The sequence below is a fragment of the Typopeltis vanoorti genome, chromosome 18 (genome assembly GCF_054136105.1).
Source record: "Typopeltis vanoorti isolate ZY-2024b chromosome 18, IOZ_Tvanoo_1.0, whole genome shotgun sequence".
NCBI lineage: Eukaryota > Metazoa > Arthropoda > Arachnida > Uropygi > Thelyphonidae > Typopeltis > Typopeltis vanoorti.
The window spans coordinates 99611986-99629136 of record NC_143566.1 but is presented as its reverse complement, the minus strand read 5'-3'; the positions used below and the strand labels follow the sequence as shown (position 1 = coordinate 99629136).

The window sequence follows — 17151 nt, the reverse complement described above, 5'->3', positions numbered from 1 at the left end:
CATTACTTACCCTACGTATTACGCCATTTCTTTTATTCTCGGTAATAAAATCTAAAAACAAAACTTAAATATAAACCAGTTTGCAAAGCAGTTAAGCAGAATGAGGCAATAAAATGGAATTGAGCATTAAAATCTCATTGCGAGTAATATATTTTCCTTGAGATGGTCACATGCATCTTTGAGATGACTCTTTTACAGATTGGAGAAAGGAAGTGATGCGAATTATATTTGAAATTTTCCTTAAGATTTTTTTTTTTTTGGAAAATTGGGTTAAATTCACATTTTTAAAACAAAAATATTTAAATATCCTTGTTTAATAATAAATAGCAATGTAATGAACAAATAAATGGGATATGAGCCAAGGTCTATTTTGTATTTTTTTAGCCGATTAGAATGTTTTTTTTCTTCATGAAGCGCCAGGTATTTATCACCCCCCCCTCAACTGAGCAAAATACTATAGAATGGACAATTTTGTTTCTTTCAGTGGATAGCACATCCACCTCCAACCAACAGGTTATGGGTTGGAATACCATCGTGAACATGAATGTTTGTAAAAGCTTGTATAGTTCCTTGAGTTATAAGATTTGTGTTTTATAAAAAAAATAATAAATCAATCGGATATCAGCTTTTTTTTTTAAAAAAAAAGCAGCAGCGTATACTAATTTGTAAGTTCTAATTAAACTTTGATTCAGCACTATTTGTTTGTTGCTCATTTTTAATTCTTGCTGTTCATATTTTAGAGTCTTTGAACGAATAGTAATGACAGTCTCCAGAAAAACGTTCACCCACACCTACTGGTTTAACTGCAGAGGCCAATTCTCCATGTTTTCTATGCTTGCTGCGCAAGCTCATTACTGGAGAAAGAAATAATATTTATTTGTTAATAAATGCATTCATTTATAAGCATTCCATTTAGGCTTTTGTTTTTGTAGACAGAAGACGTCTTAAGTTTGCGGAAATAATTGAGCTTTGCGTTGTGTATCGAAGGCCGATGCTTGCTCGTCTAGTCAAAGCTACCTTGGCTTGCTCGGTTGTAGGAGCTTCCAGGTCCTCGCAGCGGTACTGTGATTTCATGCGCGCGCATAGCCATTTCACGTCGTATCACTCTGTTGCTTAAACACAGGCCATACGCAGTCAAAATAGCTCTAGCCAGTGAGCTTCAGCCAGCCTTTACATGTGTGCATGTTGCTTGGGAAAATTAAGTTACAACCAACTTTTTATGACGATGCTATTGACCAGTTCATAAAGAAGAACCGTAGGGTAGAATTTGCATTCAAGAAGCTAAATTGAAAAATATATAATATCATTTGTAAAATAAATGTTGTATTTGTATGATTAAATGTACATGAATTTCTAAATATATAGTTTTAAATGGTCAGTAATTCATTATTCCGCTAATCAGACTTCAATCACACCTCTCACTCCCTGAATGATAACAAGAGCAAGCGTGAATTTCAAGATTTCGACAATGAGCGCACATTAATCCACTGAGACCAACTAAAATTAATTATCAAACTTTTTGTAGAATTCAATTACATGGGAAGAAAAGTCTTCGTGTTCTTCCCACATATCTTGTGATTATCTTTGTGCTGATCAGCAAGCACTACAAGATACCGTTCACGTGGATAAAATCAACTCACCGTATGTTAATAAAATTATCGCAGAATTAACTAATCCTCCTCTCTTCGAAACATAAAAGAAATTCTCTTTTATCGCAAATGAGAATAATTTTTCAAACTCACCTTCCTAACTGTTCGAATTAATATATTTAACGGTCATGACTCCGCGGGGGGGGTTGTACTCGACCTTCTCATTACTCTTCACATAAATTAGGGTAATCATCTGTCTGCCTAAAGTACTTTAATACACGACCAAGCTACAGTGTAATTAATTTGTGTTAATTATAGTTGATTTAAAGCAGATTACGTCTCCAGGTTCATCACTTCTTTTTCAAGTGTTCCAGTCGTTTTCTTTCTGAATGCATTTCCTGTTGCCGCTGCTGCTGTCAGAGTATTTACTGTGGAACATTAATCGCTAACAGATTATATGTTTGGAAAGTCACTAGAAGAACAGCGTGCTACAGGATTAGTCTCAATATTTTCCGTGGTGTTGCATTCCAACTGAGATACGTTAAGGACAGCGCAGAAGTCTGATTAAATATGGAACAGATGGAAACAACACTGCTGTTTTTCTTTCTTGCATTTTAAACAGCTTAAATCATCAAAGGAAATATTCGCCTCCTTCCCTCACGTAATTTAAATAGTGGATAAAAGAGACACCGCTGCTATGGATTTAGAAAAAGAAAATAAAGGATGTCTACGTCTTGTTGTATATCTTGAGTGTAAGCTTTCTTTTTCTCTTCAGCATCTAAAAGATAATTGCAAATTAATTCTCTTATAACACGTGCACAGGACTGTCGTAGAAGCAGAATTTTAAAGTGGTCTTATTCTTTTTTCTTCTTAGCTGAAGAACATGAAGAAGAACGAAAGAACGAAGACAAAATTCAAAAAAGATTAAATCGGCTGTTAGGAACATTTCGTTCTTGGATCTAATGTGATCAGATGGTACTAGCAAGCCGCAAGTAAAATTATTTTTCTAGAAGGCTGGATTCAAGTGTCGGTTATGGCTTAGGTGCACACAAATTATTGAAATCTTGCTGTATTTACGTAGTTTTTTAAAGTCATCCTAAAACAAGCACATTTGAATACTAATAAAGTTATAGAAAGTTTTTTACCTTGGGTGTAATATTCGTTAAAGATACCAAGACATTTTATATATTTGGTTTTAATCCAAGTAAGCAAAACAAAGTTTTGCGCGTGAAACATATTCACGTCTGAGTTACTTGTATACAGAGGCTAATGACTTCATATCACTTGCCTTAGTATGTATCCCATATCCCATAATGCAAAGCACACCCACTGAAGAGACCTCAATAAAGAAGCCGGTCTAGGTAGTGGCCCTCTTCATTATGCATTGCATTATACACGCCTGAAAGGGGGTGTGTTTTGCATTATGGGATACATACTAAGGCAAGTGATACGAAGTCATTAGCCTCTATATACAAGTAGCTCAAACGTGAATATATTTCACGCGCAAAACTTTGTTTTGCTTACTTGGGAAAAGGATTAAAACCACGTATATAAAAGTTCTTGGTATCTTTAACTAAAAAAGTTATTTCAAAGCAATAGTGCGAATACTGCGAGCCTCCATAGCAATGGGATTTCGAATCCTGAGATTTCAATCCATGAAATCGGTGACTCAACCCATTCCTGAAGGAATATACGGAGAGAGAGAGAAAGAGAGAGAGAGAGAGAGGTATGCCAACTCCGTTGTGATTGGAAAGATCTGAATGAAATTAGGTATTCAGGATCACTATTAAAAGTTGTTCAGTAAACCTAAATTTAAAATCGAACCATTTTAGGGGGGGAAATTAGACAAGAATTGCGCAAAAACACAAAACTGTATGTCACGTTTGAAACTAATTTCCAAAAAAAAACACAGCTTTAGATTCGTGACAATCATCTTGGATTCTTTCCATATTTTCTCTACAAACAATGGCTATTTATTCCTATTGGTATCTCTTTCGAATTTTCTGAAGTAATCTAAAATACACTCTTTATTTGATAAACAAGAACGTAATATTCTTATACAGTGTTTGACCAGTCTTTCTGAATTCCGGTAGCAATGTTTGTCGGCAGCTTTTACCCTTTTGTTTGACGCTACGAATGAAACATTTGTTCGTAAATGAGTCGATTCCTTCCCATCAAGAGAAGGACTCGTTTTGACGACCGTCTTTTATGTTTTAGGACAGAGAAGAGAGGGATTAGTAATCGTATCAGACGGTTCGAAGTAAAACAAGGCCAATCACAGCACAAAAAAGACAACGTAATCAGCTTCACTCCGTGGGATTGTGTTAGCGAACTCAGAAATCCTAGTAACAGCTGTCATCGAAGCTACAAATGAAATTAGGCAACAAGAATTCAATATAATCATCGTCGCCAATACGATTAAAGGAGGAAATGCGAAATTCGCGTATAAAAGAGGATGCGGGTGGTTAGTTCGTACTCAGAAGTGATTTCTGTCTACATATTAGTAATCTCATTTATTAAAAAGATATATTTAGGTCATTGTCTGCGATGTAAACTTCTAAAAATCGCTTTATTAACGTGCGTTAGTTTGTTGCCGAACGGTGTTTCGTGGCGATCGATGGAACTAGTAAGAAATAATCACTTTCCTCGATGTCATTCTGAGCCACTTACACCATCGCTTGCTCCGCGGGCTCACGAGCTTCCGTCCTGACAATCTCGTGTGTCTGGTCGATGCTCTACACAGTTTATCGCGAACATAAAAATGTCGTTAGTTTTTGGATGGCTTCTTTTAAAGTTGCAATTGATCCCCAGAACACATTTCAACGTTGTTTACAACATCCTTTTTTTCCTACTTTTTATGCGCTTTTTCTAGAATGGTGAGTGGCAGATTATATTTTCACGCTGTAACTAAATGCGTATTGGCTGAAAACTATCGACGTTAGTGCTTGGGGCTAGCAGAATAAGAAATGTAAAATAAGTGAAAGTGTTTGTGAAAATACGGTAGTGATTTCAAAGAAAACTTATCGTGCCTTCGGGAACGAACTTTGTCAAGATACGTAATGAGTATAAAGAATATGCGGGCTGGTCAATAAAAACCAACAGGAACACAAAAGAGGAGGACATTCGCTTACTCTGTGTGCGCGCCTGTTGAAGAGACCAACTCAAAAACGCCTCCATCGAGTGGCCATTGATTTTTTTCTCTCTAGAAATGGGCATGTTTACATTTCAATTGCCACCGTAAACTCGAATAATTCTAGTATTTTTCATGATGTAAACAAATAACTAATCTCGGGCAAAGGTAGAGCTTATATCGTAGAAAGGCAACAGCTGTGTTGCCTTTCTACGATAAAAATAAATTAATGTAGCAGTGCATTACTGGAATGTCGTTAGAGTTAAATGAATTACCGCGAAAATGGCCAACAGGCCTTAGTACTGGTCATCAGTAAGTTCTGGAGACAGCAGCACAATTATTGATATAATTTTGTAATATAATAGCAGTGTTGTCCTCTGTCCTGTATCGCTGGATTCTCTCAAGTAGTTCAGAGCTTCCATGATAGAGGTTAGAAACATTACAGTAAAAAGCAATGGCCATTTAGTTTCCATGGAGAGGCTACCGTATACAAGCCAACCACTTCGTCACTCTGTATCACAGCTTTCCAGTGGTCTATTATCCAATTCGGGTGAGTTTTGCCCAACGTAAGCAGTTGAATCACTATAAACAGTCTTCAAATTACGTGGATATGTGTAGGCATTTCAGCTATCAAGAGAACATTACGTTGTATAATGTGTTTTCGCATCTGTCAAGCCTGCTAAGTTTGTAAAAGTGTTTCTGCTGGGTTTCGACTAGTGGTCCATCGATAACAGGGCACTTAGCACATTTCTTCTTATAGAAAGCGCACCCTATGAGTATGCAGACAGAAAAGGTTCCGTAATGTGGTCGACAATAGGAATATTTTCTGGGTAAAAAGACCTAGGCTCAAATAATAGCAAAATTCAACCACATTTAAAAACCTTTCAGAAATGCCAGAATTACTCATTCTTAGACATAAATTATCGCTATCAAACACAAATAAGCCTTAAAATGCTCAGGTTCCAATATGAACCCAAGTTCGGTTATTAAATAAACTTATAGAAAGAAACAGCTCGCTTGTTCCTTGGCGAGCAGTCCCAGTGGCTTGACAACAGATGCTTCTGTCCTCATTTAGGAGATATCATATGATCAAAGAAGAGTATAAATTTTTTTAGTCATTATTCTTCTAATGATGTAATAATAATAATAATACCAGTAAGTATAACATGTTATACTTACTGGTGTATTCCTAAAGGGCTCTTGATTGCTTTTGATATTAAATGAGATCCGTTTTGAAAACTACATTCAATCAACTGCTGAAATGGATTGAGTAAGAGGTACCCAACAAAATCCTTTTATTAAGTGGTATATTCTCTTGTATAATACTTATTTATATTGCGATTAATTACCAAAATACAAGTAGATTATTTTTTGATAAAATACAATTTATAGAATTATTTTGTTCATTTCTTTGAGAATGGTTTCTTCAAATATCAAGATCCGTTGGTTGTATGACATTAAATTTATTATATTTCCCCATTTTCCTTTCACAATAAGTGTCAAACTTTGAATCTAAAAGTACATTTGAATGCCGAAGAACCGAACTTGAGTTATATTTTAATTTAATCAATTTTAGAATTTATTTACTAATTAGAATAGTTTATTATTAGTGCACCTTTGAAAAAAACTGTCTGCTATTTAAACACAAATTTAATACAATAAAACTTCAGTGCATTCTTTATTGCACAGAGGTAGTATCTGGTATACTTTGTTTTTGAAGTTGGAAAGCGGATGGTGGTCAGTCTCCACCTTCATCACTGGATGATTACATTGAGATCTGTAACCTGCATGGGTAGACGAAAGCGACACAATAATGCGGCTGACACCTGCTGACACCTTGTGTTCATAATTCAGGCCACTATATTGTGTGTTATTATCGCATTTGATGGTCAATTTCTCAGAATTTGTGAATTAAAAGCTGGAATTTAATTTCTTTCAGGAGGGAAAACGAACATAAGAGCATTAGATATCAACCAACTCAGAACCAGATAGATAAAAACAAAACTTATAAAAAGCTCCTCTAGTTGATGACAAGAGGCACTTCTTTCAGAGCTCAGTTGGTAATGATAATGTCCTTTGGGAAGAAAAACCTAATTGCGAATCCCGTGTAGGATTCAGAGAATAAACGACTTGCCACTTTAATCATATAAAATATCCCAAGTTCCACCATCACTAGAATAATACAGCGCCTTATATCTGTATTTAGAACCGGTGGTACACTCTTTCTCACACACAGGGGAGGAGTGAATCTATGTCAAGAAAACACTAAGTAATTTCCAAAAAAACAACATAAATTATCTCAGAATAGTACTAAATATGTATTGTATTGCGTTTCAGTACAATGTGAATTAATTAAATTGATTAAAGAAATCAAAAATTGAATTTTGAAGCAAATATTCAAGTGAAAATTTTAATCGACAAAGAATACACAATAGGAATCTTAAACCTTAATTCCCAAACTATATGTACAACTTGAATGCCATGAATTTCAAGTTATAAACATGAATTCGGAAATAGATTTTTATGCAATAAAAATTAATAATCATAAAAATAATTAAATTGACGGAACGTGTTTTCATTTTCTCGTGACTTTCTTTTAGCCAGAATTTTTTGGGAAGAAATCTATCATTGCTATAGTGAGATAAAACTTCCTAATTGTATACTTTTTTGCCGATTGGAATTATTTCCATGATCTTTTGCTGTCTTTATTTGCATTTGCCACGGGAAGTTGAAAATTGTAAATATCGATGGTGGTGCAACAAAAGGCAACAAATAATCATGGAAATAACTGTAAACCATGCAGGCACAGATTATCTACGTAATAAATATGAACAGAGTCAGGAGTAGATAGGGCTTTAATTTATATATTTATTTATTTTATTATTGCAATCAGCCCATGAAGCGAAAGCCTATCCTAATGAAAGGAAGATGATAAATATGACATATCATAAACAAAAAAGGAATCTTGAAGTATGTTTCTACATAATCGGCAAACTTTATCAGACATTTATCCCATCGTTGCACTATTTAATGCAGTTGTGGATGAGTTCGTAAACTGTACACACTTTCCAAACTATCAGCAAGGTCCCTGATTTTTCACGTGCTCATCTCTTTAAATAGTGGCAATGTTGTCTAGGGAAATTGTGTTCTGTCAATCAGAATTCTGCATCGTTGATATCTCCAATCATGTCTGAACCACTTGAAGACCATTCTTTCAGCCTAGAGTGCCAAATATTTATCGTTATATATACGACGCCATCTATCAATAAATGTCACTTGGTGTATCATTCCAGGAACATAAATATTACACAACAATTCGTTATTCCTGTGACGTAGATATACAGGTATGAAAAGTGCTATAGCAGCCACTAAGGTATCTCACACACGCCTGAAGAAAAAAAAAAAAACTGAGGATATCTAATGTTTTATATTCTGAAATGTGCTACTTTTGTAATATGAAAAAGCTGCCTAGAAATATCCGAAATCCTCTTCTTTACTTACACAAAAAAATTCAAACAGAACAAGATGAACACTCAAAAGACATCACTTTTAATAGTAATAAAATGTGCTGTTATAGATAAGAAACAAACAAAAATACGGCTCAGACGACGTAAAAATAAAATATTATTTTTGATTTGAGACAACAGAAGATCCTGAAAATTCATCGCGTGCCCCCGATGTCCTCTGGAACGTTTCTGCTGTAAAAAGAAAGCTTGTTTCTGCAACTTGATGATTGATATAGTTTTCAAGTGAAATTAATATCCCAGAGAATCTGGAAACAAGCCAGCTAAGATATTTGATTCTCCAAATAGTTCGGTTGCACAATAGACGTCGCAGACGAGAAAAATGAAAAGTTCAGAACTGTAGTCTCGTAAAAGACAGTCATGCGCATTAGTGCTCATTTCAGAAAACATGTCGTCCATAAAATGAACAATATTACTTAGCCTATTTATCTTTATGTAGTGAGGAAAACAATGCATTTATACTCTAGTAAACATTAAAGTTCGTAAATATAGCTTTCGCTATCAGAGAAAGGCTAGTAAATGTTCAGAAGAACAGTAAATTATTCCTTGGAGGCTTGTCTGCAGTAATATTTCAGACAGACTATATTTCCACAGGGAAAAAAGAGGTCAGAATCTCTTTAATGGGCATATTATGCGACTCTCAAAAGCTGTTCATCTTGAGCATGTGCTCGTTAAACAAGAAAAACTACTTAAGACTTACAAGATATTAAAAAGTGCTACTGAGCATAGTCTTATAAGGATAATTTTGTTAATTAACCTGTAATTACAGATAATTAACACACTTATGTGGCCAAACCTGCCTCTTGGGCAAAACAATCATTAGTAATGCTTAAACTTTAAATGCGCAAAACTATGCTACTTTTAATCTCACTCATCTCATTTATAAGACGGCAAGCAAAGTAGTTCGAACTGAACTATTAAACTTAGAGATCTCGTAAAGTAACGTTTTCTATAGATTAGCAGTAATCCACTGATTATGAAGCGGAAAGGAAACTAATAAATTCATTTGTTACTTTCTAGTTTTACTAACTCATCATTCAATGAAATAAGTATTTTATAAACAACTGTTTTAAATATATTTCTATTGCCAATGAACGCTTTCAGAATATTTGATTGCAGATTTGTATTTAAATCCATAATAATGCTCAAGGGATATTAAATATTATCATTATTTTCGTACGTAAAATTGATGGATTAAATATCTTTGTCTCTCTCTTTTTTTTTTAATCTGCAAATGTGATTGGTTGTTCTCCAAAAAGCAAGTCGTTAGCAATTACCTATCCTCGATAAGGTGAGAATGTTCTTTCGTTGGTTCTCATCATAAAACACTTACGTGAATGATTTGCGAATCTGACATAACCATTTGAAATATAACATAACCATTATCAATACATTGTCAGTTCATAATCTGTATCTGTGGCATTTCTTTTATGTTTTAGCGATCTATTATAAACTGTCGTTATCATTATCTTCCTTTTCGTATTAGAATCGATGGTCTGTTGCAGCAATATAATTTGACATCTAGAACCCTATTATTGCTTATGATAGGGAGACAAATTCCGTGTGTGTGTTTTTTTTTTTTCTGGCAGGTTTATATGTTTTATGCAATGAAAAACCCCAATTTCTAGGAGAAAAATCCTGAACCTTCCCATGAGACCAGCGAACTCAGTTTCAGGTAAAAATCGCTGATAAAAGTTCCTCGCGTCCTGATGGGATTCGAATCCAGATCTTTACAATAAAGAAAGGGCATCGCCGATATCTACTGAGCTAAAAATTACTGGCGAAGTACATTGATATTATTTCTATCTTTAGATATTTGTTATTTTCGGTAGTTCCATCATGTATTCTGTTTATCCCCTCTCTCTCTCTCTCTCTCTCTCTCTCTCTCTCTCTCTCTCTCTCTCTCTCTCTCTCTCTCTCTCTCTCTCTCTCAGTTTACAAGTATCCAGTGACTTTCTTTCGTTCTTCAATTTCCTAATGAAAGCAGTAATTAATAAAATTGATAAAATTGATTGCGAGATAGTTCACCTATCTTCTCTCGCAATTTGGTAGCGACATAAATTAGTGCACGATAAGCTAAGAAAAGAAAAGGCAGAATAAATGATGAACAATGAACACAATAACGTATTCGAATAAACTTTTAAAATTAAAAGTTTAAAAACACAACTAAATCCATTCTGTTCAGAAGGCGAGTCAAGCACTGGCATGCGCAACCTGTTATGCAGACAGATATCAAATTTCCTTCAGTGTTCTCCAACCGAATACAGTAGAAAAAGACACTTTGAAATGCTCCTTCACAAACTTTCGAAGAGCGAAGGATTATCTCATAAGGGAGTGTGTGTGTGTGTCTTGGTGACTAACATCTCCGAATCATCCATCAAATGTCGTAGTTTACAGCTGTTAAGATAACAGAAAATGGTAAAAGTCGAGTACGTACAGTCGTTCGAAGTGATTGATGCAGGCAAACTGTTAACGTCTTCCTTGATGGGAGGACTGAAAGCCATTTTTCTTTTTCGAGAGCATATGGAACAAGCGGAACTTTAAAAGAACTTCTAGTGTCAATGAATAGCGTAAATTAAGAGCGGGGGAGGCGAAGGTTAAAAATAGTGCCTTCATTGTGTTTAAATTTGTTCAAAGATTATTCATCTCTTTTGCTAATTACTTTTTTTTTTACATACTCTGTTTAATTTCTTTATTTCCTTGAAGAGCATTCCTAACAGTCTTCTCTATTTCAGGATTTGGATGCTGATACCAGAAAACATTTCGATTCGTCTCTGACTACGTTTCCGTCACTTCCTGCCTTAGATCGCCTACCCAAAGATAGCCTCGAAGTGACAGACCGGATTGCATCCATCTGGGTCATGTGAACGTACACAGATGAGCTATTTCACATTCTTCCCGGTTACTTCTCTCTTGTCTCCATCACCAGCCAATACCACCGAACCGCAGTTAACCTCACCATGACTGACGACTTACGAAACGAAACTTATGCGTGGGGAATTACCAATAGTTCCATCAATTCGACGGGGGAGTTCTCTTCTTTAGAGGGGCCAAAACCATACTACGGGGATTATTTGAGCTCGTTTCGAGATCAGTACACCAAGATACACGGTTACTTAAGTCTCGTCGTGTGCATTTTTGGCATCTCGGCGAATATCCTCAACATTATCGTGCTGACCAGGCCAAGCATCTTATCACCCACTAACGCTATCCTCACGGGCCTCGCAGTGACGGACATGCTAGTCATGTTCTCCTACTTGCCTTTTTCCGTCCATAATTACATCCGTACGAACCTTCCAGAGGAGGAGCAATATTCGTACGGATGGGCGGTGTTCACCCTATTCCATGCCCACTTTACGGTAGTGTGCCACACCATATCAATATGGTTAACGGTGACGGTCGCTATTTGGCGTTTCATGGCCGTCAGCTTTCCGGCGAGATCAATGAACTGGGGAAACATGAACCGAGCTCGGTACGCTATCATCAGTACGTATATCAACTGCGCCCTGTTCTGTCTGCCGGTGTACTTGACCTTTACTGTGAGCGAAAAGGAAACCGACAGCATAGTAACCTACCAAGTGAACTTTAGCGAGATTGCCAGTGCTAATGATAGACTCTTAGAGAAGATCAACTTCTGGTTGTTTAGCGTGCTCACCAAACTCATTCCGTGCATAGCGCTGACGGGGCTCAGTTTCGGACTCATCCGGGTACTGTACGAAGCCAACCTTCGCAAACAAAGACTGAAGAATCGTGCCGACAGCGATAAAAGTCACGACCGCACAACCAGAATGTTATTAGTAGTGCTTTTGCTCTTCCTCCTTACTGAGTTCCCATCGGGATTGTTAGCGTTGCTCAGTGGAATTCTGGGAACAGATTTCTTCAACAACGTCTACCTGAATTTTGGAGAATTGATGGACATATTAGCTCTCATCAACAGCGCCATCAACTTTATCATCTACTGCACAATGAGTCGCCAATTCAGGGATACTTTCGTGCACATCTTCATACCACGCATCCTCGTTAAGTGGAAAGCGGTTCCTGTGGAACCCACCATGGCTACCACATGCGTATAAAAAAGGTAATACTGAGAGGGTCGAAGAATTAGAGCAGTCAGCGATACAAGTCCTACGAAAAACCATTCTGTGCCATAATCCTTAACAACGGACTTTTCAGGGTAATAGTGCCAGTTCATGGGTGGGAAAAGGATTTCCAGCATCATTGAATCCAACTACCAGTCAGATACTTACTAGGAAACCTCCTTAATAGAACTGTCCGTATTTAGAAATTATTTTAAGAGTTCTCGGACAGCTAATAAACTAAATAATTATTAATTCCTATATCATAAGATCAATAGTCCAAGACGCTACCCATGATTGGTCAGTAGTTGTTGTGCCTAGAAAATGTTCTGTATTTACTTAGAAACAATATAGAATATTTTAGTGAAATGAGCTAAGATCTCAGAAATTCCTTAAAACTATATGTTTAAGGAAACGGACTCATGAATGAAGACCTCCATCAGTGTTAGAGATCTGGGACATCTCTTGTGCAAAACTATATCACGTGAACAGGTGATCAGTACTGATTGTGAATGCAAAGCAGAAACACTCAATACCACCACCTTTTTCATAAAGAAGTTCCAAAGAAATTATGTCCTCCAGCACTTTGGGAACGAAGAAGATTTACTCAGAATATAAGTTATTTCCTCCCCCTCCTCCCCAGAGAACTCTCCTCTCGCTTTAAAGGTAGACTTTCCCAAAATAAGAATTTCAAAGAATGAAAGTTCATTCATAGCCCTTACATTGTGTCTGGTAATTAACGCAATAGCTAAGTTTGAGAACTCGTTTGCAATTAACTTAATAGCTATAGATCGTAATCACTCTCTACAGGGTCAGATAGATCTACTTCCAAGTCAGTGACAAGCATATTGTTCCTGTGTAAGACGAGATTAGCAAAATCTTTCCCATTGGTTCTCTGTTATTAGACTGTATTGTTTGGCTAGCTGACCATGGCATTAGACTGGCAGGTATTTTGTTGGATGGTTTATATCTATGAAAAGGAGAGTAATTAATTAGCTAAAGTAACTATTTTTCGTGACACAGAATTCTGTTCAGCTAATTCACCGTTGATCCGAGAATTAATTCAGACAAGGATTAAATTACTAACAAGTTAGCTAAAGTAAACACTTGAACTTAAATTCTCTGTTGACAAGCTACCATCAACTTAAGATTCGATAATCAATCAATATTCAATTAATCTTCTCTTAATTTTAATTTACGATGTACCAGGAGTGTCTGGACATGAGATATTACATAAGCTAGATATTTAATGGGAGAACACTGTTTCCATAAATATCATTGTCAAAATCCTTCTTATAAGTAGAATAAATTACTAAACTGTTAATAAACTAATTGGAGTTGTTCGATACATCACTTTTAAAAGCAAGATTGAACATGTGCAATACATTCTCGAATGCATATCTGTAATCAAGTCATAATAAACCCGGAGAGGAAGTTGTGCTAAAAAAAACGTATATTATCAGACAACTTACTGCCACCTTAATATTCAAATATCATAAATTCATATCTCCCCAACGCAAACAACCTAATGTAAAATGCATATCTGATGACAAAATGAACTATGTCATTGTCAAACGAATTCTCCAAAGATCAGAGATCGAGTGGTCAGTTATGGCATAGAATGCATGGCTCAAAGATATCTAACCTTTAAGTAATCATAATTTAATATTTAATAATAATCCAAGAACGTTTAAAATTAATCGATTTCACACCATCTTTCGTACAAATAATCATATCAACCAGAATTATAAACGGATTAAAGTAATCAATTAATGAAAGCATGTAACACCAAGTAGATACATTCATTCGTGTAATAACGACGTTTTCCTACAGTCAAAAGGTGTAATACATGACACAACTTTCGCTGAAACAGCGAAGCTATAAACATTTCGATTAATTTTGAATGAATTGTCTAATTACGCCAACAAAATACTTTTCTACGTCCTTACAAATGGGAATTCAGACTATAGAAGCATTCTGCATCATCTGTGTATTCATTTTAATTACTAAAACGGAGACTTTGAATTAGTCTAATTATCTTTTAGGCAGAGAGTACAACTGTGTCTGTTAACTCAATCATCAGAATGGTGCATTCTCCCAGAGGTGACATAAAAGAAGCGCTTTACATCATTAATGAAAATCCCATTGAAATTAAATTTCCCTATTCTCCGATAAAACAAAAGTCAGGAGAGAAAGAGTGCGCTTTTTGAACACACATTACTGAATCGTTTAGGAAAGTGAACATGGTTTTATCAAGTGCCTTTTACAGATAAACCGCTTTGTGATAATTAACTGAGCTGAAAGCTAATGATATGTCACTATAAATGCAATTTCCTAAACTATAGGTCGCTTGTGAAATTTATCTGTTACACGATACATAAATTATACGAATAGCGCATATACAAGGCTACGTTAATGATCTAAACGCTATTACAGACATCTGTGGATTAATCTTTAAATATAATTCCTAGCACAGTTTGCATCCTACAAATGATGGATTAAAAAAAAAATGTTAGCATAAAACCGAATAGGTGAAATATCAATATTATTATTATTATTATTATTATTATTATTCCTGATACCTCCAAGGAGTCCGAAGACTCATCGCGGGAGGACATCTTCAACTGTCTCTACATCTTACCTCTACTACGAATCAACGCCATCTACCGCCCACCTCCAACACCACCACAACTAGTAATTTTTGTCTGTAAATTGCGTGTGTTCTGAAGGGCCGATTTGTATGTATGCGGGATGAAAAACCCGAGCTTCCGGGAGAAAAAACCCTGCTACCTCCGTATGAGATCGGCTAACTCACCATCGATTGAAATCGACCAGATAAAGATCCCTCCCGTCGCGACGAGAATCGAACTTAGGCCTATTCCAATCGAAGGGCGCAATGTACCGTCGTTCTTCCAATTGCGCTACGGAGGCGCTTTATATGAACTATATATCTTTCAGTGCAATGATCCTTAATTCTTCTTTAATCGGCTTCTGTTAGAATTATACAATTATAATTTATAACTGACAAAAATTATAATAATTACACAACCTACCGTATGGATAATATTTATTCAAGTCGTAAATCAAATATCCCTTCGTTCGAATAAAGATAATACGATTTTTGCTTTTAATATATTTTTAACGCGCAAAATAAAGCGTGGCCAGTAGTGGCGCTGCACGACGCAGACGATAGATTACTTTTCGTTATATAGTTCATCTGTATATGAAGTCTATCAACTAGAATAGTATTTACCTAGATTACAACCATAATTTTATGTATCGTATGAATAAATACAATTATTTAAATTGCCTTTTTAAACTCAGATTCCTTATTAGCGAACGCGAACAGTACTTTTCCTTTTATAAATATATACAGTTTTCTTTTTGGCAAAATTGCGCGTAAAGTCAGTAAGTAATCAAAATTCTTCTTAGATACGTTACCTTATTTTTTTATATAAAATTTCTGTCATTGATCGGGAAATGCTGCAAAGTGATTAAAGTGAAGGTTAAAAATTAGATTCTTAAATTGATTGATATTTATCGCAAAATTCGCTTAGATTATTGAAGTGCAACAAGTCGAACGTCAACGATATGCATAATACAACAAGCGAAGTTGCTCAGCATCAAAAGGCACTGTTCACATACTGCATGAAACTCTCGTTGCATTAGATGAGAAAATTGAATTAAATTTAATAATTAAACAGCGATGGTCGCTAGAACAAATATTTTATGCGAAGAACTTGCTCAATATCAGTCCAAGTGAAACTAACTGAAACTTTAATCAAGGCAGTTATAACGGAGAACATGTAAAACTTATAATCTAAACTTTGACATCAGCATATGTGTATACTAACAGTTTAGTTTATTTTCCTGTTTAGAGAGTAGCATTAAGCAGAACTATGTTAAAAATAGAAATACTGTATTATATATATTATACGTATATATACTGCTGAGATGTGTTTTACAAAAATCTTCAGCCTGGATTTAAACTCGCAGGCTGCTGTCCTCTCTAAAATGTAAATACCAATAAGAGATTGGCAGCGACTGTACTGTGGGGCTCGTTTGAATCCACGAGAAGATTTTAATATTGTTTTTTAAGTAAAGAATTATTTTAAATATATAAAGCATGTTTATTATTAATTTGTTCTTATAATCAGGTAAATCTAGGTGCAGGCTGTTTATAATTAGTTGAATTTCTTTGATAAATGCTGATGTATTATAAAAAGAAATAAAAATTCAGTTCAATATGAAAATTATCTTGGTTTTTATGTCAAAGTAAAAACACATTCCATATAATTTATATAGGCTACGAAAATACGTCGAATTTCAGAAAAACTTACCGAACATTAAGTGAGGATCACAGACCTCACCAAGAAGATACAAAGCCGCTGTTATTATAAAAGTAAACGGCCTGTCTGTAGGCCCACTTGGTGAACAAATCAGTGTGCCTACAGACAGGCTGTGCCTACTGGACAGATCTTATTTGAAAATTATTTTCAAATAAGATCTGTCCAGTATTCATGTCTGGTATATTTTTTTTTCTTTGGTGTCTGATAATAAAAGACTCTTGAGTACCGGTGTCATTTCTGTAGTCCGACAAACATGTTACGCGAAGCATTTTTGATCCAACATCAACATGTCGAAAATGATGTTAGCTGTGTACATCACGATATAGTCATGCACTTTGCTGAAGGACAGAAGAGAACAAGGGACACGTGCCATATTACCAAGATATATTTAATCACTTATCTCTAACTTTCATTTTGTAGCTCAATGATTTTGGAAACGTAGTGTATATCATATTTTGAATAATTATATCACATTTCGAGGTC

The 17151-nt window shown here is 35.5% G+C and overlaps 1 protein-coding gene across 1 annotated transcript in view; it reads left to right on the top strand.

Moving 5' to 3' along the window:
- The window catches only part of LOC150096985 (G protein-coupled receptor dmsr-1-like), an 84996-nt gene extending 70137 nt beyond the window's left edge, over positions 1-14859 (top strand). The window contains exon 2 of the mRNA XM_090408065.1: positions 10979-14859. Coding sequence (XP_090264191.1) covers positions 11204-12316 — 1113 coding nt within the window. The 5' untranslated portion in view covers positions 10979-11203 and the 3' untranslated portion in view covers positions 12317-14859. The remainder of the gene's footprint in view (positions 1-10978) is intronic.
- The last annotated feature ends 2292 nt before the right edge of the window (positions 14860-17151 follow it).